We start from the raw sequence: 23,240 nt of genomic DNA on the forward strand, positions 1-23,240 counted from the left end.
CCTATATTAGAGCTGTATCAATATCCTTCACAATTATGCAGCAAAACTAAACACTGCAAAAGCTGCCATACAGAATTGGAGATTAATTTGGATAAATTTAATCATAATGACGTTTTACTCTTACAAAGAGCTCACACTGTATGCCAGTAGCAGTAAGGTTCCAAAAGCTACTATTATGAACCAGCAGCAGCAAGCCTGTTATTAAATCCAGAAGTCTCCAACTGTAACACAAGTTAAGTCAGTATTATCTATGCAAGATTTTGAATTAGAAGAAACACATGGTTAACACTTGCAGTGTTCCAATGCAGATGCAAGGCTAAATACAACAGAATATTTAGCCTTGCTAAGAAAATTGTTTGTGACACCAATTATACCAACTAGTTACCTTCCAGTCACTGGCACGCTAGTGGAGGCCGCTCACCTTGGCATGGCGAGTGCCCTCTTATGTGAACCCAGCACCGGCATTAAATGAGGAAGACCTCGAGACACTGCAGCACAGACCACGAAGCCCCCATTATGAAGTGGAGACAACAGATGGGAATGCTTGTACAAAACTGTACAGTAATGTCTGCAAGGTCCAGATCACAAACAACTTATAAAATTTGGCAAAAATAAAAAATTGTCTGGCAGTCAGCACTTGTGATAATCTGGCATTATTCTGGTTCTATAGTGTCCCAGATTAACAAACTTCTATTGTAAAACCAAAATCAATTAAAATTAATGAAAATATTTTGGCATTAACACTTACATATTGGCTATCTTCAGTAAAAAATAAACCAAGAGCAAATACATATGCAAATGGCAAGAAGAAATTAAGGTGTGTATAATATTTATTTTCTTTCATAAAAAAATTTGTCCTGAAATTTAAAATATATATAAAACCTAATTTTATTATAAATTTATTTTTATTAAAATTAATATTTAAATATAAAAAAATAAATTATCTTAAAATTCTTGTTTTACATCAAATGCATAGTTACTTTTATGAAATATTTTGATGTAATATTTAGGTCTTAGTTATATAACTTGATAAGTTTTTTTTAACATAATGAAATAAACACTAAACATATTATATAGAACTCTCTTCTCTTAATAAAACAGCAAAACAATTAAACAACTACCCAAACTTAAATGAAATATTAAGAGAATCTAATTTACTTTTTCCAATCAGCATCATATTAATACATTCAATAAATTATATAACGGAACAGATCAAAATGTAATTATTATTTAAATTTTGCTTTCTCTACAAATAGAAAAATCAATAGATATTGAAACAGAAATAAGTTATATATATGTAATTTTATGCAAATATAATTAATTCTACAGAGCTTTTTCAGCAAAGAATTCTTAAAAGTTCCTTTTTTTTTTACTATCTTAATAAGCATGAATTATTTTCTATAAAACTTTCACTGTTTATTTTCAAAAAATCCATTGAACAAGTCCGTCCAATTCCTAATTTTCCAAAACTAAAAAAAAAAAAAACAATGAAGTTTGTTCCTAAATGAAAATTTTATTTTGTTTGAAACCATAATGATTAGGATGGAAGTACATAAATAGAATTTATTGTGGGACTTTTAATTCTCTACAAATTATTAGATCTTAGAGACTTAGGATAAATTATACAGTATATTAAAAAATTGTACTGTTGAATGTAAAAAGTGAAAAATACCTAAATCACCTGTCTAATAAGTTGCAAATTGTACATGTATTTGTCTAGACAAAGTGGCTTGGAATCCAGATAGCATGGTAGTTTTGGTTCAGAAAGCATATTCAAATTCTAAGTTAATATTTTCATGTAGGTATTTATATATTAATTCAAATATAATCTTATTGCCAGTCTACAGATACTAACTGTTCCTAGACTAGTAAATATTGCCCAGATTAGAAATTGCAAATGTATGCATTGTTCCATTGTTCTTTTTGGTATTCCTATTAAAATATGGCATCAAATTGTCCTAATAAATAAATCATAAGGAAAAGCGAATGTATTAATACATTTTTTATAATAATATAACACTATCATGATTTAAATAAACACACAGTTTATCTTTTCCTCATCATAAAATGCCAATGTTGCCATTTTCAATCAAAGTACAGGTTTATATCATCATATTCCTGATTCATTAGACTGATATTAATTAATCTAAAAAAAAATCTGATATCATCTCATATCCCAGTATCTGAACTACATTTTTGAATTTTGTAAGTTAACATAACAAACTACTTTTCAGAAACCAACCTGAGAAAACCTACAATCTTCTAACTCCCAGATACTTTCAAGCCAGTCAATCTCATCTTCAGGAGCTTCAATTATTATTATATTGCAACTTTTGGTTTCAAATAAATGCACAAGGAATTCAAATGCTATGTGCATTTTCAAAACTTTGTTCTATTATTCATTTTCTTAAAAGCATCCTTAACTATTATGCATATGAGTTCTACATGACATCCTCTCTTGGATTATTTTTAAATTAAAGTAATTCTTTTTTCCTTTTCTTTTCCTCAAGTGTTTTATTTGAAACTGAAAGTTCCAGTTAGGGTGAAGCCTTAAAGAAGAGCTTGACAGGCTCAAAAATACTTGAGCATTAGAAAAGGAAAGATTTGTCTCATGTTGGTTTCAAAAATGCAGTTTTTTACTTTAACTTATAAAGTTAATTTGAAGACTGATTAAAAGTTTGCTTGAATTCCTGCTACAACATATGATGTTTTGTATCCGTTAAGGAGTAAAGACTACCAAGTATTACAAAATTTTATTTAAAGTGCATTTGTAAAAAATTTAAAAGTAGATGGAATTCATAGTGCCTATTTTTATTTGTTTTGGTGGAATTGTGTTTATTCTCTACTATGCATCTGTTTTTTTATAACATAATTTCAGTGCAATCTTACAAGCCTCTTAACAGTTCATTACAGTAGGTTTACTATTTGATTTGTTTATTTTCATTTTTCTGTTTTTATACAGAAATATTCTATTATAAAATATACACTGTCTCTACTTAAGGAAAGTACAGTTTGAAATACATACAATAAAACTAACAAAACTAACTTATTTATTCCATTACTGCTTACAAACGTAACTTTTACTGGCATCATAAAGTATTCATTAACAAGATAGAGTTTGTTGTTTAGTATCGTGCTAAAATTACGGGATGATACGTTTTGCAGTGTTTTAATATCATTTGGAAAGACTAAGAAAAAATTAAAATTTTTGCCACAAGAAATAATGAAAAATTAACTCTACAGTTTTTTCAAAAGTATTCCTTAAAAATTAATTAGACTAAAGAATAATAATAAAAGCATGAGATATTTAAAAAAAAGAAAAAAAGTTAACATGTTGAAGATATAATTTGTCTCACCTGTCACATAAGTAGAAATATGCCATAATAATACCTAATTTTCCAAGAGAAGTAAATAATTCATACCAAGAACCATTATCTGCTCCTCTAATCCTTTCACCTATTAATAATTAATTATTAAATCATAAATAAGTAATATAATAAACAAGTTAAGATATGGAAATCTTTTACCTTGATTGCAATTTTCTAATAAGCTATACTGTCTAATTCTTCTCGTTTTCCATTTTTTATGTATCATCATAGCAAGACCAAGTAAGAAGCTATAAAACTTTCAAGTTTAAGTTGATAATTTCCAACTAATAATTTTGGTTTATTTAAAATTAACATACATACCAAACACCAAGAATTGAAAATGTAACAATTTGAAGAACAGTGACAGGTTCAGCACTACTACAACATGTTCCATCATTGTAATTCATATGATCATTACAATACATATTAAGTAAAATCTGAACAGCCTGAAAGAAATTTCATAGAATTATTAAAATGAAAAATTTATTAATAGGATAACACAATATGTGAAAAAATTCACAGAAAAACAAAACTATGTAAGGAAGATAATATAATGTACCTTGATACAATAATACAAGCATAGAATAGTCTTGAAATAAAGGTAGTCTTAAAACAATAGATTCAAATTAGCAGTTTTCAGAATCCACGCAATATGTTAGAAATACTGAACTAAAATTCTTATGTAACATTCACAATTCTTTGAATATTTTCACTCAAATTCATCATATTCACATTTATGTTAATGATTATATAAAAGAAAAAAAATTGTAAAAGCAAAATACTTAATGTATCATGCTTTATTAAAATATTACAAAATATTGGAAAAAGAACACATAAATAATAAACAAAAAAAAATCACTAATCTCTTTTAGAATGCCAACTCTCTTATCATACTTAAGTTTGTTTAGTTATGGCAATGCAACACTTGGGCAATCTGCCTAGGGAAATGCCTTTCAGGAAATCTTTTTAAGGGAAACTGAACCCTATTTAGGTGTTACAGAAGTGGAGAAAACCCAGAAAACTCCACGTGGCCAGCCGGTCCGAGCGAGGCGCAAACCCACAACCGAACTCCCAGTGTTTGGGTATGAAAACCACTTGGCCACTGGTGGGCCTATATCTTGCTTAAAAAGCACAAGACCTTTAATAAAGTTTAAGGATTGCCACTTATAATGATTATAATGTTTTCTGGGACAATTTACTTCCCTTTATCTGATCATAATCACCATCTACACAGATTTAAACATTTTATAGCATAACAACTGACTTGAACATAAGAACTTTAAAAATATTCTAAACATGAAAATTTTAAAATATTTAAAATTTAAGAAAAATTGTTTAAACAACAAAGAGGCATGTTAATTTGAAAAAAAATATATATATTTTTGAATGGTTATTGTGATCTGATGATAAAACTTAAATGTTTTTTTGGGTTAATTTTTTATTGTCTCCTGAAGTAGCAAGCTACGATACAATCCATTATAATATCAAAGTCTTTAGTACCATATACAGACACTTTCTAAATGTAACATTTTTGATCTGACTGTATATTGTAATTTAGATCATCACGCAATCATATACAATGATTAACCTAGATTTCATCTTACTTACATAGTTAAGTGCAACTTGTCCCATATGTAAACCATCTTCTTGGTCTTGATTGTAACCTTGAGAAACAAGACGTGAAGAACTCCAAACAAAAACACTACTATATTTTCTGTTAAAAAAATATATTAAATAATTAATAAATGTAATAATTTCTAATTTTAAAAATCAAATATTTATTTACAGAATATCCATGGCAGCTTTGTTATAGAAATCTATTTGTTCGTTAGTTATCATGCTTCGAAAAGGATGAAGTTTTTCTGGAACTACAGGATCTTGAAGAACCCATAAAATTTTTGTTGTTGATTTTAATTCATTCATTAATGGAACTAATTTTGTAAGATTTGATTTAAAGTCTTCTAATGCTTCCATGCTCGCATTACTTGTTCGTATACTCCAGGTGGCACTGCCTGTTACAACAACCGTTGGTCTTTTTCTAGGTTCCATTTCCACCCATTTACTATAAACTTCATGCATAGAATGATTCATCATTGGATGCCATAAAAACTCCTATTTTAAGACAATATAATATAGTAAAACTTTTTATCATGATTTACATTACTTTTTGATAAAAACAAAAACAACTTACAGTATCAAGTTTTAAATCACTATCACTAAATTTCAAATCTTTATGAACTGGGGTATCTTTTGAATCAGTTTTAGAGTCTATACGATGAACAAATGCCCTGAATAACTGTCTAATTCTAGAATCTCCTATAAAAACAATATGGTTCTTTCCTCCCCAGTAATCAATATATCGCATACACATTCTAGAATCTCTGTAATAAAAATAAAATTTTTATTCAAACATATACATTATTGTATAAATCTTTAAATACAAAAAAAACAACATTCTCAGCATCTTTAATCTTAAATAACAAAAAACACTTAATTTGTAGTTTCCATCAATTTAAAAACAGACTTTAAGGGTAGAAATAGATGTAGTTTTGGTCAAGTTAACCATGAACTCAATTGTCAACTCAACATTATCTTATGTAACCTAATGGAACAAAACCCATGATTGTGCAATCAACTTGACATGTTGACAACAGAGGTTACAGTGTCAATATTTTGTTCCCTACTGACAAGTTCAGACATCAAATCAATATTGTTCAAAATACTACCTTTGGGCTGTACCACATGTAACAATTTAACACTCAATTTAACATCACTAGGTGTTGTTAAATTGAGGGTTGCCATGTTACATTGTAAACAATTGCTTACTTTTGCTGGGTCAATGGTCAACTCAGCAGAAACCACTCCATCTGTTTCCACCCTACCTATGACAGTATGTTAGAAAATGCAAAATATTAAAAACAATAGTAATATTTTAAAAATTAAAATACAAAATTCATAAAGTAGAAAGTTCAAATCAATCTTATTTTTTTAACTATATTTAAGTATAAACTTTTGTTTCACAATGAACTCCATCTGTAATATAACTTAAATCTAAATAATAAATGCTTGAGAGATTGTAGAAGTTAGTATTTTATTCAAGTAAATACTTTGATACCTTTAATGACTCAGCTTCAGATCACTACTGTGATCTGCTCTGCAACTAGCAGTGAGCTGGTTTGCTACCTCTTTTGTCACAGCTGAAAAACATCACTTTTCACCCATATACAATTATAATACAATGGCAATTCTTCTTTATTCCAGAACAGACCATGAGATAAATGAACAAATAATAATAATATACAGGGTTCGTATCAAATTTTTCTTTTAAATTCCATGACTTTCCTTGACTTCCCCTGATCAACTTTGTACAGATTCCCTGACCCTCATGTCCCTTATAGTATAGCACACTGATAAAATAAAACAGCATATAACTTACTATGCACATATGCTACTGCTTCTTCAACTTTTTAGTTAGTTTTTTCTAATTAACAATTATATATTTTTTTTATAATTGTCAAATTATTAAAACTAAAAATAAATTGTTTTATTAATTTAAATAGTTTAGAGTAAAGATATCTTCTTATATCTTTATTCCATTCTAAAATACTGTATCCTGTTATTAATCCACAACCACACATCTATGTGGCTTTGAAAAAAAACCATTATTTATTTATTATTCATTAACAAATCCTATGTAATAAACGTACAAAAGTATATATTTATTAAATTTATCCCTTAATAAATTTCCTGAACTTTATAAAATATTAATAAACAGGAAAATAAATCAAAAACTGTTTTGTTACACAATCAAAATTAATAACATGAAGAATGACAAACAACAACATTCAAATTAAAATTATTTATCAGTTTTTGTACTTCATAAAATTTTCAGAAAATTTTGGATCCCGAAAACATTCTGCATCCTTTTCATAAGTTATATTACACCATATTACTTCTTGCTGCCTGCAGATGGCTACACTTAGTCAAGAATATTGTCAGCAAAACAAAAAAATTTAAAAAGCAGCCAAGGAAGCTAATTCCCTGACGTTTTTTGACAAATTCCATAACTTTCCATGACTTTTTCCAAACACGAATGAAAATCCCTGATTTTTCTAAGTGAGTAGGAACTCTGTATATTAAAAATATCAGATAATACAAAACATATCATTGGAAGATGTTAAATTCAACTACAAACTTAACTGATACATTGCAGAGAAATTATCACACTGCTGGTGATTGGACTACATTATAATATAGCTGCATATAAGATAGTGTAAAGCAAAAATAACAAATATTGAAGAGTATGACAATCAACCGTGGCATTAACAAAATTAAGAAATGAATAAACAAAAATCAATAGATATAAAATATAGTTGGAATATCCAAAGAATACGTGTATCAATGGAATCGGTTGGCTTTAAAAACTAGATACAAAAGCCAAACTAAATCCTTACAGATTTGAATAAGTAATTGCTCACTGTTTATAATTACTAGGGCAGTTTTATCTTATTATATTTCTCTGTTTGTACTGTAAATTATTTCTGCAGAAAGTGCATTCACTTCTCTCCTTTTTTATATCAGTTTTGTGTTATTTATTTTATTGTTAAAAAGCCCCACGTGTATTTTCTATGTATCATTTCCAGACATTGTATTCTTAAGCTATACTGAAATTTTATATATTCCATTCTTTGATTCTAGTTAGAACCATTCGGTCAATTTGATTATAATTAGTCTGAAGTTAAAGTCATTGAAATACAGGGTTAAAAAATTTCAAAAATGTTTTATCTAAATAAAGTTTTTTAATTGTATGCATTGTATTTATTAGCACAAAGTTGCTGTTGAGAACAAACCACACAGGAAACACTTCTTTTTGATGGAAAAAGGAGGTTTATTTTGGGGGTAATTATATTTTTTTGAAAAAAAAAATTTTTGTACACCTATGTTAAATATAATTTTATACATTCTGTAATTTCTTATATAGTTTTTTTACCAATATATTTAATAAAATCGGACTGAAGTGGGGCATTAAGCCCAAAATGCGTATCCTTACTAAATTATTGAAAATAAACATCCTTTTTCCATCAAAAAGAAGTGTTTCCTGTGTGGTTTGTTCTCAACAGCAACTTTTGTGCTAATTCCAAAGGATATACAACTAATAGAGAGAACAGTAAGCAATCAAGTACTAAAGAGCATTTTAAATTTTAAAACTTTTAAAAAATTAAAATAATATTTAATATAAATTTATAAATATATATTTGTTAATACAAATAGCAAAAATGTTAAATACTTAAGAATTCTACTAATTTCAAATAATAAATCACATTTAGTATGATATTATTCAAAAGATGTTTTAATATTAACATCAAAATTTTAAGTTAATATTACAATATCTTTCATATCTTTCATCTTTAGAAAAGGCAATTTTATAAGTACAGTTGTCCCTTGATAGTCTGACGTTTTGCAATCCGACATGCTCGGTAGTCCGACGCACCTCCCATCAAGTGTGAGCACAGTATGTACATATTTACATATGTACATAATTAATCTACCTACGTTGTAGCATTTAGTTATAATGTTTATAAATTATTGTATGTACTGTATTATTTACGCCTATACATACTGTATGTACATTTATTGGCTTCCATATTTCTTTTAATAAACATGTTTTAGTTAACCAAAATGGGTGTTTCATTTCCATATTCACCTAGGCAGCATTTTACTCATAACATGTAGAAATATTATAGGCTACTGCTAGCAAAACAATGCCAAATACGTAATCACGTTCGGTAATCCGACACCCCTTTGGTCCCATACCTGTTGGATTATCAAGGGACAACTGTACAGTAAAAGAAAATTTATCACTAAAAAGAAATTTATCAAGTAGGGATATTGTGCAATTAGGAAAAGTTTTACATTAATGAATCACGTAGGAAACTATTTTCTCATTGTTATGGATTTTATTGTTATATTAGGACATCACATGATTTGTTGTATTGTGACAGAATTGATATGGGAACTGGAAAGAAGTGATCCTTGCCCTTGTTAGATACAGAAGATGCGATCCTTGTACCTATGTATGTGGCTATAGCATTTGACACAGAGGGCAAACTTAAATATGGCACAGTTTGGATATGCCTTCAAATTTAAAAATTATAAAATTGCTTTTTATTAATATAATACATATTATATTTCATAATATAATTTTCATACCTGTATATAACAGTTTTCTATGAATTTATTAGTTCATCCATATAACAATTTTGGAATTTTGGTGCCCCATCATCATAGCACCTTGGGCATGTACCCTCTCTGCCCCTGCCAGCCATGGGAGAAGTGATCCTTGTATAAGCCACGTACGGAGACCTGGCACTTGCCAACGTGGCGAGGCAATCCAAGAACAAAGCAATCACCACTGATTGCTTTGTTTTTATATTTTGTTCATTTTTTGTATCTATTTTCTATTTGGCATACACCAGTGTTTCTCAAACTTTTTGGACCGCAACCCCCTTCTGCACTTAAAAATTTCAAAGGACCCTCGAAGAATGAGTATGTGTCGAAAAACATCCCGGAGGGAGGGGGTTAGGCTCGTATTTAAATATTTATATTCTTTTTATTATTTATATGTGCAATTTATTTAAGTAAAAATTATTTTATATAGTTTTTATTTCTATTATTTCTAAACATGAATCCATAGTAAATTTATAAAATATTTGAAAAAAATTGATCTAAAATAGATTTTTCAGCGACCCCCAAATATTTTTCGCGACCCCCACTTTGAGAATCACTGGCATACACAATGCTTTTTTTATCTTTTTCTCCTCTAAATTCCATTAGGCATGTTCAATTGCATCAGGAAACATGAACATTGTGTCACTTTGACTCCATTGATTTGTAAATGAAGTCATGGCCCTTATTTTTTACATTTAAATGGACCCTCATTACATTTTTGGATTCCTCATTGCAATTAATGGAAAATGGCAAAGTTTAATCAAAATCAATCAATCAAATTTTTGATATCAAATGCAATATTGTAAGTCACTTAGAAGAGGCTTTGCTAAAACTCTGCCTCAACTAGATAGTCTCCATAAAGAATGATGAAAACTAAGAATAGTCCCATCCAAAATGCTTTTCAGGTTTACAGGAAAGAAATATTGGCTTTCCTGCAGTAGTTGCAATTTGCAAGCATTAAGTACATCAAGCACTAAATGCTTCGGATCTTTGCTCAAAAGAGTGTTAGTAAAATCTTCTGTTATGGAAGAATCCACAGTTGATCAGTTCCACTTCCAAAAAGAATTAAAAACTTTAAGGGAGATAACATTGGCCTTCAGATTTTCATCAGAACTGTTAAAGAATTTGTTCAGGAATATAGAACAGAAACTCTCCAAACCATCTAAGAAAGTTCATTTACTGGAATGATCAGTAATTAGCAAAAAAACCTTTGTAACTGATCTACATTCCACCAGACTGTAAAGGAAGCATTTTGAGAGTCAGAACGTTAAATTGAGGATTATCTGGACCTCTGCCATTTTTGACATAAGGAAAATAGGGTCCCAAACAACCCAGGAAGAACATAAAGTTGTGGTTATCAGGAATAAGAAAGTGTCAAAAGTTTGTTTACAGACGTATAGTGTGCACATTACTTACTAAATTGGTTAAATATCAGAAGAATCTGATAAAAGATTGCATTATTATGGCTCTAGCTGAGGAGTGCTTATGAAATAAATCATCCTTATCAAACAGGAATGATGCCAAGATTATTTTGCTGCATTCCAGGCATCTTCCTGTCAAAATTGCAAAGATGTTGATCATAGCCAAGACATACGGGCCTTTAATTAAACAAGAAAAAATGTTACTGACTTGAAATCCTATGTATGGCTAATTAAATCACCTGAGCAACAGATAGGGATTTCAAGGAGCAGAATTATGATTATGTTGGAAACGTGATAATGCTCTTGTGATGAAGAACAGATGATTCGTGTCAGTTTTGTTTTAAGTAAACTAGCTACTGGAAAATAAACTATTAAAAAACAAAAACCTTAAATTTCCAGCAATAAACAACATTTAATAATAACGTTTTCGACTGTTTTAAACATAGGGGTGCCTATGGGGAGCCCTATGTCCTCTATTTTATGTGAGCTTGTATTACGTCGGTTGGAAAACAAGGTCATACCCATCTTTCAACATCAAATCGTTTTATATACAAGATATGTTGATGATGTTTTCATTCTTTGGAAAAATGATACTACCGCTCCGCATTTCCTTCAAGAAATCAACAAAAACCCATATGGTTTGACTTTAGGGCTTGACCAAGAAAGTGCTTCTAATGTAAATTTCCTTGATCTTTCAATCACATGCAAGGAGGGTCAAATATGGACGGACATTTATAGAAAACCCAGCTATCAGTCCATTATTATACCAAAAAATTCTTTCGATCCGATGAATTTTAAATATGCAGCTTTTCATGCCTGGATCAAGCGTGCTCGCACACATTGCACCAGTGTTATTGACACCTATAAGGAATTAAGTTACATTCGCACGGCAGCATTACAACATGGATATCGGAGTAAGGAGATCGATAGGCTTATCGACAAACATCAGAAGACAAAAAATCAGCAGCTTCCTCCTATGAATCAAGGAAGAAAAGTGATTCTTAATTATTTTCCTTTCTTACACACAATGATTAAGAAAGTAGCCAGAAATAACAACATAAACTTGTTGTATCGACGTAATCCTACAATATATCGATTGTTGAGAAACGACAAGAAAAAAGAGAACCAGAGTTTTAAGACGGGTATATTCTATACCTTTAAAGGATCGTCGATTTAATACAGATCTGGTATACGTTGGTGCAACTATGAGACATTTAAAGCAGAGGCTTAAGGAGCATAGATACTCCATCAATAAGAGCTTGGATACTACTGTGCTAGCAGCTTTCGCTAAGCATCAGGAGGTCGACGTTCATTGGGACAAAGCATCTATTATTAGGGCCACGACCAACAAACAAATGCTGAAACATCTAGAGAAGCTTGAAATCTACAAAGCCCACGTTAACACGGGTTGCATTAACCATAGAGACACAGACGGTTTATCCACGGCATGGAAGTCGTTTTACCGAAATGCATAACGTTCTTTCTTGTAATAGAAATATTTTTGCGGCAGTATCTTTTGTTATTGTATTTTTATTTTTTATTCTTACTACGATATTTAGCGCATGCACTGTTTGTTAGTTTCTAATATACGACGTCATTTTTGCTTTGGAATTATTTTGAATTTTAAATATTTGTATTGCTTGGGTTCTTTTTTCTGCATTCTTTTGTTTTTTAAGTTCGTTTTAACTGATGATGGCTGTTTAAAACAGTCGAAAACGTTATTATTAAATGTTGTTTATTGCTGGAAATTTAAGGTTTTTGTTTTTTAATAGTTTTGCTTTAGTTTCATTGTATTAATTGTAAAGTTAGAAGGTATGTATATGCCATCTGTTTGATTTTGATTTATTTTTTGGATAAGTATTATATATGCTTAAAGTGTGAATATGGACAAGTTGGTCAAACTATTTGGTATGATAAAAGAACTGTTCTCATGTTAAGAAGAAACTTTGAAATGCAATTCTTACTTTTTGTTTTCTGATCCATGTGATGAAAGGACTAATGCCTTCATTCAAGTCTTTTTGCAAAGTTTGTTAAATTATATTTGGATAAATATGTTTAAGGTGTAATAAGTTGGTTGAATTTTTTTAGCATGATAAAGCTGTGTTGTCATGTTTTAAGAAATAACACTAAAATACAATTCTTAAAATACAATATAATTCAATTTATGTTTTTTCCATGTAACAAACGATCTAATGCCTTCATTTGAATTTTTTGTCATGTTTGTTCATCAAATTCAAAAAACTTTTTTTAATTTTAAAGTGTTCTAGAAGGCTGTTTTTATCATTGGTCTAAAGATAAAACATAACTGTTCCAAAAAAATTTAACCAAGTAAAAAGCTTTCTTAGACTTCTGTGTTACGAGCAACTAATTTTATTTTTGAACTATTAAGTGGATTTATTTAACACGGACTTGTGTTTCTATTTTCTAACCACTGTTTTGTTAAGTAATGAAGTTAAAATTAAAATTTTAAATTGTGTAAGGTGCAACAGATACTTGAAGTAATTGATATACTTTAAACTTCAAATAATATATTACTTATAAATTAAATATCTACATATAAAAACATAAATCATTATAACATATATTCATTTCTACTTACACATTACTATATGTATGCATCATGCATCCATATGGCTGCCATACACGATAACCTTGAAATCTACCATCGCTGAGTAGCCATTTACAAGAATCAATTCCTGAAATAATAAAATGAGTAATAAAATCATATTTCTGTTGAAACAGAATAAAAAGAAGAAAAAATAATAAGAATACAAAGAAAGGTCATCTCTGCAATGAAGAATGGTTGTTCCAGATGATTGGACACGGCGAGCAAGCAAGATACAATTAGTATTAGTAATGCAATTTTTACTTTATTAAATTAAAAACAAATAAGAAGTTATGTGATAAAGAGTTAAATTTGCATAATGAATTATTTCAAAAAGAAAAAATACACAATAAATAGGAATCCGATCATAAAATGACTATAAAAATATTTTTTAAATATTTAATACTGAATATGTAAGTACAAAGCAATCATTGTCTTATTTTATGTAATGTATGTAATGTAATGTATCCTAAATAATAATAATGTATTTAAACTTAATAAAAAAGAATAATTTTGAATAAAAGGAATTCTGTTTTAAAAAGAGTCTTCTTCAGATACCATAATTGTTTCTAATGTTGATGAACCTTTTCATCTGAAGTATTTGGATTAACTGACTGAATTATATTACTTAAATTTATAGAGAGATTCTAACAAAGTATTTTTTATGGCTCGTTGAATAAATAAATCTTATTACATATGTGAAATTAAAACAATATGCTACAGATTTATGCAATGTATAAAATAAAATCAAATGATATAGCAGATTAATCAACAGACTAGAACTTGTTAATAATCAAATGATACAGCTGGATTTGATTATCATATACAGGGTGTATGAAAAGTTCCCTGAAATCAAGTTTTCGAAATTATTTCCCGACATGTTGAAACAGTGACAAAAGAGAATGTTAGTGATTCAGATTTGTGATGATCTTAAAAGTGAACAAACCCAAATGAATGGAGAAACTGCAGAATCAACTGGAAAGAAAGAAATGTGACCGTGTCAAATACAAAACAAAGAATTATACTTTTAGAAGGCTTATTTCAACAAAATTTTATGATGTGTAATGATTTCAAAGAAAAATTTCCCAATGATGTAATATCAAGTAAGTTTCCTTTTTGCAAACTTATTTGAAATTTTCATGAAACCCAAACCATTTTATAATCATTGCATCATTTCTAAGGACTTGTGGCCACCTCAATTACCAGCCTAAACTTTACCAGATTTCTTTTTACAGATGTGTCTAAAGGATGGAATTTATGTAAATGGTTTCTTCAATTTGGATGACTTGAAATGCAATATTTTAGCAAGCATAGCAGATATCATACACGAAACAACAATGTTATAATGCATAAATAAGAATATATCGCTACTTTGGAAGAAAACCGGCATAACTCAAATTGTCAATTAAAACAAAAATGTAGTAAATTTTTATGTGGAAGAGTGTCACAAAAGTAACTTGCGTATTCCCCCACTAGGGAGCAGTTATGTCAGTGTTGAATTATCAAAACCTACTCCAAAATTTACTACATTTTCATTTTGATTATGACATAACCGAAAAATTGCACTTTTTCGAGTTATGCCAGTTTTCTTCCAAAGTAGTGATATGTTGACAAATGGATTCTTGCCTCCCAATGGAAGACAGACACATTTCTAGCATTTACTTTAAACTTTTTGACTACAGCTGATACACATGCTTTGTTCATTTAGATTTTGCTTAGGTCATGTTTCATTAATAAAAAAAAATTTTGAAAGATTGAGTAAGGGAACTTTTGATGCACTCTGTATAATTATAAGATAAAACTTTTATAGACTTTATCATTAACTCAAGAAATAAAAGATTGCAATGTTACCTACCGTATGTGTGTTCTGTAAAAGTTGTAGTTATATTTTTTACTATTAGTATTCGAGTAACTTTCCAGTGAAGTTTTTGTGAAAATTTTTTCTCATAAACTACACGTAAATTTTTATTGAAAATTTCATTTAATTTTATCTTATTCATATTAATCATAAAAACAAAATATATGAAATATTTATTCTAAGCATCTCTGATTTATGCAAATAAATCAAAGATTCTTAGAATAAAGAACTGTATTCATGCATAAACTTTAACTGCTCTGTAATTAATACTAGTTCAAAACTATATCCCAACATGCTTTCGTAGTGACATAAAATGTTTAGCGTATTGATTTTTCATAATTCATAACTAGAAAAAGTAGCAGTAAAAATTTCAAAAGTAGAAAATTCAAAAATAAATCTTTATTGTTAACACACATTGCAAAACACTAAAAGAAAATGAATAATTATGTGTAATTATGTAATAATGTTAACTAAAACAGTAAAGGAATTATAAAGGTTTACATAATTATTCATTTTAGAGCAAGTTAAATAAAAGCACTTATAATGATTTTATTTAACATGCTTTGTATTATGTCAAATCTTGCAACTAAAATTTCATCCACTTCTAATTAAGATATAAGAATAAAACTTTGAAGACCACAAAGTCCAATAATAATGCATTTTAATTATTGTAGGGGATAGCTCCACTCTTACCTACCATCCTTCCCACCCCGAAACCTGATAAGTGCAACAAATGTATAATTTAATTATGACGTGTATGTGTAATTGTATAATTGTACTGTAGTTATTTATATGATGGGTGAGAGTGCCCCCCACTATCCTATCTCCACTCTCAAAAAAACATGACCAATAAAAACATTTTCTTTAAATTTTTAATATATATTAAAATTATCAATATAATACAGTCTGTTACAAAAGTATAGGAACACCATAAATTTTGCTTTTTTTCAAAATTTATTTTGAAAATATTACTGGAAATATTACTAATTATTTTTTGTCCTTATTTCGATTATTTTATCAGGTTTTTTATATTTTGTAAAGCAGCATAAATTTTTTTTCTCACAAATATTCATTTTTTGATGTGTTACAAAAGTATAGGTACACTTTCTAAAATTACATAAAAATAATTTTTAAATACTTTTAATTTTTGGTTTCACCCCTTTGGCTAAAATTACTTGAAAAATTTTGTTAGGCATGTAGTTTATTAATTTTTTTTAATTGTTCATCCTTAATTTCATCCCATGCATCTATTATTGCAATTTTCAATTGATTTGCAGATTCATATTGTTTCCTATTTTGATAAACAATGGCTGCTAACATCCCCTATAAATTTTCAATAGGATTTAAATCTGGACTAAGTGAAGGCCAGTTAATTACATCAATACTTTCTTTTTTAAACCAATTTTCAGTTGACATTGAGGCATGAATGAGCATTATCTTCTTGAAACTTCCATTTATGTCCTCCAATTAATGCACAAAATGAAATCATATTATTATACAATAATTCTTGATACTTTTCTGAGTTCATATTTTTGTCAACAAATACTAAATCAGTTTTACCTCCCCATCCAAAACCACCCCAAATCATTACAAACCCATCTCCTTGTTGCCAGCTTATTTTAACTCTGCTTTCTCTTCTTAAATCATGCCAATGATATTAAAACCCATCAGAACAATCTAAATTAATACTTTAAATATTAAAATTCACAGAAGCAATCACAAAACCTTGTGTCTTCTTTTAACGTCCTTTTCGCACTCGGGAAACAACTGTCTTTACGGCGGAGACGGCGTTAAAAGAAGACACAAGGTTTTGTGATTGCTTCTGTGAATTTTAATATTTAAAGTATGAATTCTGTCCTGGCATGTTTTAATTATAATTTTAATTATAATTATATTTTTTGTAAATTAAATTTAATGATTGTGCCGAAAGCCTTGGGGATATTTTTAACCGTGTTTTACATATTGAGGCGGAAGAGTAGCCTACAAAAGAAGGTCGACTCCGCCGTAAAGACAGTTGTTTCCCGAGTGCGAAAAGGACGTTAAAAGAAGACACAAGGTTTTGTGATTGCTTCTGTGAATTTTAATATTTAAAGTATGAATTCTGTCCTGGCATGTTTTAATTATAATTTTAATTATAATTATATTTTTTGTAAATCTAAATTAAACTTCTCATCACTAGACATTATTTCTTGCCATTCTTCAGTCCATCCATCTTGTATTTAGCCCAGTATTTTACATATTTCTTGCTACTGAAGTACAGTTCCACGAGGCATTGTTGAAAATGTTTATATAACATTAAATTAATAAAACATTCAAAAAAGCCACCAGGACAGTTAAAAATGATGACATCTAATGTAGTGGTAATATTTTTAATTATTACTATGATAAATTAATTTTTAAGAGACTTTTAAGTGATGTACCAATACTTTTGTAACGCATCAAAAATGAATAATTGTAAAAAAATAATTTATGCTGCTTTATGAAATGTAAAACTCCCTGATAAAATAATTAAAATAATAATAAAAATACATAATAATATTTCCAATAATAATTTCAAAATAAATTTTGAAAAAACAAAATTTATGGTGTTCCTATACTTTTGTAACAGACTGTAAATAGTATTCTATAGTACTGTATGCTTCAAAATGCTAACACTTATATGGAGAAGATGCACAGTCACTGCAAACAAAGATAGTAGGGCCATAGGTTTTTGAGAACTCCACGAGTCCTTGCACATGATAGAGAAATATGCAGAGGACAACTTGACCCTATACACACAACATAACACTTCCACATTACTGTTAAATGTTTTTTCAAGCACCCTGTATTAACACCATACATAAACAAGATAGTTAGGCCAGAAACTTTTGGCACCTATGTTTTAATGTTATAGGTATATGTTATAAATGATGTCATTTTTCAATATAATCTCCTTGTAGTTCAACACACTTATTACATCTTGGAATTTGAATTTCAATACTCATGAAAAAATAGTCCACAGTTTTGTATGCAAAATGCTCAAAAACTGCTTCCCGAAACTCCATCACTTTTTTGAGTTTTGGAAACAGATAACTAATCACTAGGAGCCAGGTCTGGACTGTAGGTTAGATAGTCAAACTCCTCAAACCTTTACAGCAACCTTGTGCACTGGCACATTGTACTGCAAGAGCACTAATTAATGCAACAAGTCTAAAATTAATGTTTCCAAGCAACTTATTCAAATCAGCAGGAAAACTGTTTCATTAGTCCACATACAGATGGTACTATCTGATATTATCATTATTTTATTCCTATCATGTCTTAAATATAATTAGGCTGGAAACTTTTGGCACCTACCACATACTTTTTATTATAATTTACTTTATGCTACTATTTTAATTCACATTTAAAGTACTATTATAGTGAATCATTACATACATCTATGCATTTTTTCAGTAAATCTATATTTTTCATTTACAATATTTATGAATAATGAAAATCGGGGAAGGGCAATCTTTTTCTACGTAAGGGCCAAATTTAAAACTTTTGAACTGACACAGGCTACTCACGAGAGAGAAGAAAACAATGCAAGTAAATCACAATTATTTATTCATATGATTATAAATTAACATAGGTATACTTAATGTGATTTCTAGAACTGATGCAAACTTAATATATCTGAAATATTTGACTGAATATTAGTCACTTTAGTTTTTACCAAATTCACTGCAAGAAAAACTATTCACATACATAGATTGTAGAAAATAATGATAGAATTTTTGCTGCATACTTCCTTAAGTTGGAAAATTAATTTTTTTAAATATAAGTTTCGTAAAAAATCTATTGATTTTTCTCCTCCAAACATATCTTTCAAATCAAAATTACTTTGCAAGTCTATTATCTCCAATTGAAGTTAAATTGGTACATTTTTCTGCATTTACTGAAAAAGACACTGTAAAAAATTCATATTTCATTAATAATATATAATTTGCAAAGAAACCAAAAAACTAAATGCAACGATAGAAAACATTTTAAAAACTTTATAGCACTACACAAAACGTTGAGTGAAGTCAGGTTAAACTGACGGACACATGTGAAGCAGGCTCTTGGTATTTAGTACGACTGCAGATCACTCTATGTTGATATTTTAAATTTTTATATTATTTTATACATTTTTTGAAATATTTTGTGTGATGCAAGTTACACAAAATACTAATGTGGACCACATGATGAAAATGATCCCTCCACATAACTGTTGTCAGAGTCTACAGTAGATATTTAAATACAGTAGAGCATCGATTATCCGACTTAATTGGGGACTGGGGTTCGTCGGATAACCGAGAAGTATGAAAAAATACATTATTAGTATAGTGTATTAGGTCTGGTTTAAATACTAGCCTCCCTTTCATGGTTGAGCCAGTGCTGCCAGCTAAAATATGCAAAAATTTAACAAAAATAATATTAAAGTAGCCAAGACATAACCAAATATTGTAGCGCCACATCACTAGCAGACATTTGAATTTGCCGACTAGAACGTGGTCGGTTAATTGGGGGTCGGATAATTGATGCTCTACTGTACATCAACAATGTTTAAATCTATACAGTAAAACTTCTCTAACTCAAACATCTGTAACTTGAAGAAAACGAAGCACTTGGTAGGTCTCAATGGAATGGCATAGGGATTTGACATCTCCAACTCGAATTTCTTAATTCAAATTATCTCCAAGTCAATGTTTTTCACGGTCCTCCAACACAGATTTATGTTACTTTCAACTTCCCCAACACAAATTTTAATATATATTTTAATCCAAAGTGATCCTAATTATTAGATTTCCATGAAATTTCAGAGAGTTGTATCTACTCTCCAACACCAATTTTCAGATAACATTCCAGTCCAAAGTAAGAGGTCCTCTCGTCCTATCTCAACAAGATGTACCTGCAAAACTTTAATTCCATTAGTTACATTGAACATTTTGCTGAAAGGCATTAAATGGGCTGTTTAAAACAAAAACCTACCAAAGATTCTTTATATAATGCCAAAGAGGTAAAAGTACGAACCTATTCAGAATCAGCATTTTTTATTATGTTGTTCTCTGACTCGAATCGTCTGTAACTCAAAGTATTTTCCTGCCCCTTGGGCTTCGAGTTAGAAAAGTTTTACCATATTACTTTACATCACACAGTACTACATTAATATTGTAGTGCAGCTTTATATCCAATAATTTTTCTAATAAACTTTAAAATTTTTCAAATAATAGCTTTATCTTTGTTTCAGAAATTTATGACAACATTCTTGTCAAAACCAACTGTTATGATAAGTGCAATTATTCAATAAGTGTCAGCCCATAAACTTCTAAACTTTTAATGATATTAATAAGAAAACCATAATATGAATTTATAATAGCCATATCACTGTTACAAGCATTCTGACATTAAAGTTCTTGGACATTTTAGTTATATTAAACAATAAGTGATATTAATAAATTAATTTAATATCAAAACCCAATTGTCTATCAAAACAAAAAAGCACTGATTTATTCAAAAAATTTTTCTAGTGTTTAAAATTCCTATACAGAAGTAAACAAAATACTTTTTCTTCATACTTTAAAATTCTCTGTATCTAGGAGATATCCACACAATGACAACTTCGCACTGAGGAGGGTAATGAAATTAGGGCTGTAAATCAGTAAACTGTGACATTAATCCTTTTTGTTAATTTTAGTTGTAAAGCTTTCAATTTATTGAGAAGGGATTTGGGTATACCTCTTAGAGAGGAGTCAGAAACTCTTTTTTGTATGATGTTTACACATGACTTGCCAACTAGTTGCATATACAAGTTACATACTTTATTTATAAAAAAAATGATTGTCAAATATTTTGATGAGAGTTATCTATAATCATGGATTATTTATAAATAATTTTTTACATTTATTTTAATTAATAAACAATTAACGCAAACCTCTGAAAGATAGATATATTTATTGATAAATGTAGCTCTCTTCCAGAGGTTTTGTTACCTAATGAATTAAATAAATCTAGTCTAATGAATCTTTTTTGTTATAAGAATATATTTAGAATAAAAAATTTACAAGTTTTGTATAAAAAAAAAAATTCAACAAAAATCTGTCTGAAGGATCAAAAGTAGGAATAAAGTAGCAAAAATTACAAAAGTGTCATAACAGGAATTATTCAGAAGGACTCAAGTCATGTCTGTAAAATATGTAATCAGAAAAGTACTGTCTCTAAGCAGAAAAAAGTAGCATTGCTATCAAATTCAAGAATTTTTTAGCTTTTCTGTATATGTATATGTGTATCGCTATACTTTGTTCATCATTTTACAAATGAAGTAATCATTCGTAGGTAAATAATACCTACAGTTAAAAAAGTTTAACAACACTTAACTAAAAATGTTTAAATAAACTGTACCAAATGCAAAGATTAATCTATAAAAAGAAAACACAGTGACAGTCTTAAGGGCTAAAGTCTGAAAGCAACAACACCTGGTTGATAGGAAAGTTAGTGCAATTTTTTCTTCCTTGTCATATCAGTTTTCATAAGTAAACCTGATGAAAAGCATAAAATAATTTGAAAATTTCAATATTCTAAAATTCATGGGCAAATTTGAGACAACACACATGCTTACTTAAATTTAAAAAATATTGAATAACAAAATTGACACAAAAATTGTGAAATTTTGTATGGAGGATTTCCAAAACCATGTTAGAGCAAAACCATAAGTTGTGTTGTAAGAGATACCTGTATTTACTATTCATATAAATTTATTTTATTTTTCAAATAAGAAAAATAAAATAATTTCAACTTTTGTGTTTCTTATATTTAAAAATGATTTCTCCTAAATATATGCTTTGTATTCCAAATAAAACTAAAAAGCAAAAAAAATGAGAAATTTAATGTTTACACAATCAATTAAATCACCATTTTATATAATTAATATTTATTCTAAATTATAAATATATATTAGGTGTTAATAGTTAATTCCATTCATTATAACAACAAAACATCTTAATTGTGTGTGAATTATTATATAGGGTGGAAGATAAAGAAGATAAAGTCCTAATCATCCAAATAACTTTTGAACAAAGATATCTACAACTAAGAAAGTGAGATATTGTTATAGTAACCATGCAACCAGATGAAACCAATGGCAATGCTTCTCGTGGCACAATTTAGAATTTAACATTACTATCTCAAACTTTGAGATATGCTAAAAAAAGTGAAAAAGTTGCGGATCATCATCAAATTAGTAAGAAACAACATTTTAAGAAATATAGGGCAAATAAAAAAACTAGGTTGCACAAGCATACCTATGCCACTGGGTCAGCTGCTTTTCTGCCAGTCTCACTTAGCTGTCAAACTTCACAAATGATCCAGTTGGATGTGGAGCAGTAGGAATTCATAAGGCATACTGTCATGCAGTGTCCTTAGCATTTCATCTGTATTAACTGCTTGTATAGCAGTACCATCTCACACTACTCTTCATTTTATAGCTTGTTGTAGTCTTTTGTTGACACAATACTCTTCAAACAACTAATGGATTATCATTAATTGCTTGCATCTTGCCACACCTGACCTTTATCTGCAGGAGCAGTGTCACATCGCAGCCATCTTTTAACATATTTGTGTATTGCTCATATACAAATAATGACATTGTATAAAAAATTTCAGCCTTTTATTTGTATTATCCACTTCTGTAAAATATCATTTCCTGCTAATTTGATAATACTCTGCAACTTTCTCATTTACTTTTTTCCATATCTTAT

The 23,240-nt window shown here is 29.0% G+C and overlaps 1 protein-coding gene across 1 annotated transcript in view; it reads right to left on the bottom strand.

The window, feature by feature from the left end:
• The window catches only part of LOC136980216 (N-acetylneuraminate 9-O-acetyltransferase), a 45,290-nt gene that overhangs the window by 17,044 nt on the left and 5,006 nt on the right, over positions 1-23,240 (bottom strand). Inside the window, 8 exon segments of the mRNA XM_067276306.1 lie at positions 749-857; positions 3,357-3,456; positions 3,528-3,616; positions 3,690-3,814; positions 4,977-5,082; positions 5,155-5,480; positions 5,560-5,749; positions 13,617-13,713. Of these exon segments, the coding sequence (XP_067132407.1) occupies positions 749-857; positions 3,357-3,456; positions 3,528-3,616; positions 3,690-3,814; positions 4,977-5,082; positions 5,155-5,480; positions 5,560-5,749; positions 13,617-13,713 (1,142 nt within the window).

This window comes from Centruroides vittatus, unplaced genomic scaffold (genome assembly GCF_030686945.1).
Source record: "Centruroides vittatus isolate TY-2023 unplaced genomic scaffold, ASM3068694v2 contig_1159, whole genome shotgun sequence".
Lineage (NCBI taxonomy): Eukaryota > Metazoa > Arthropoda > Arachnida > Scorpiones > Buthidae > Centruroides > Centruroides vittatus.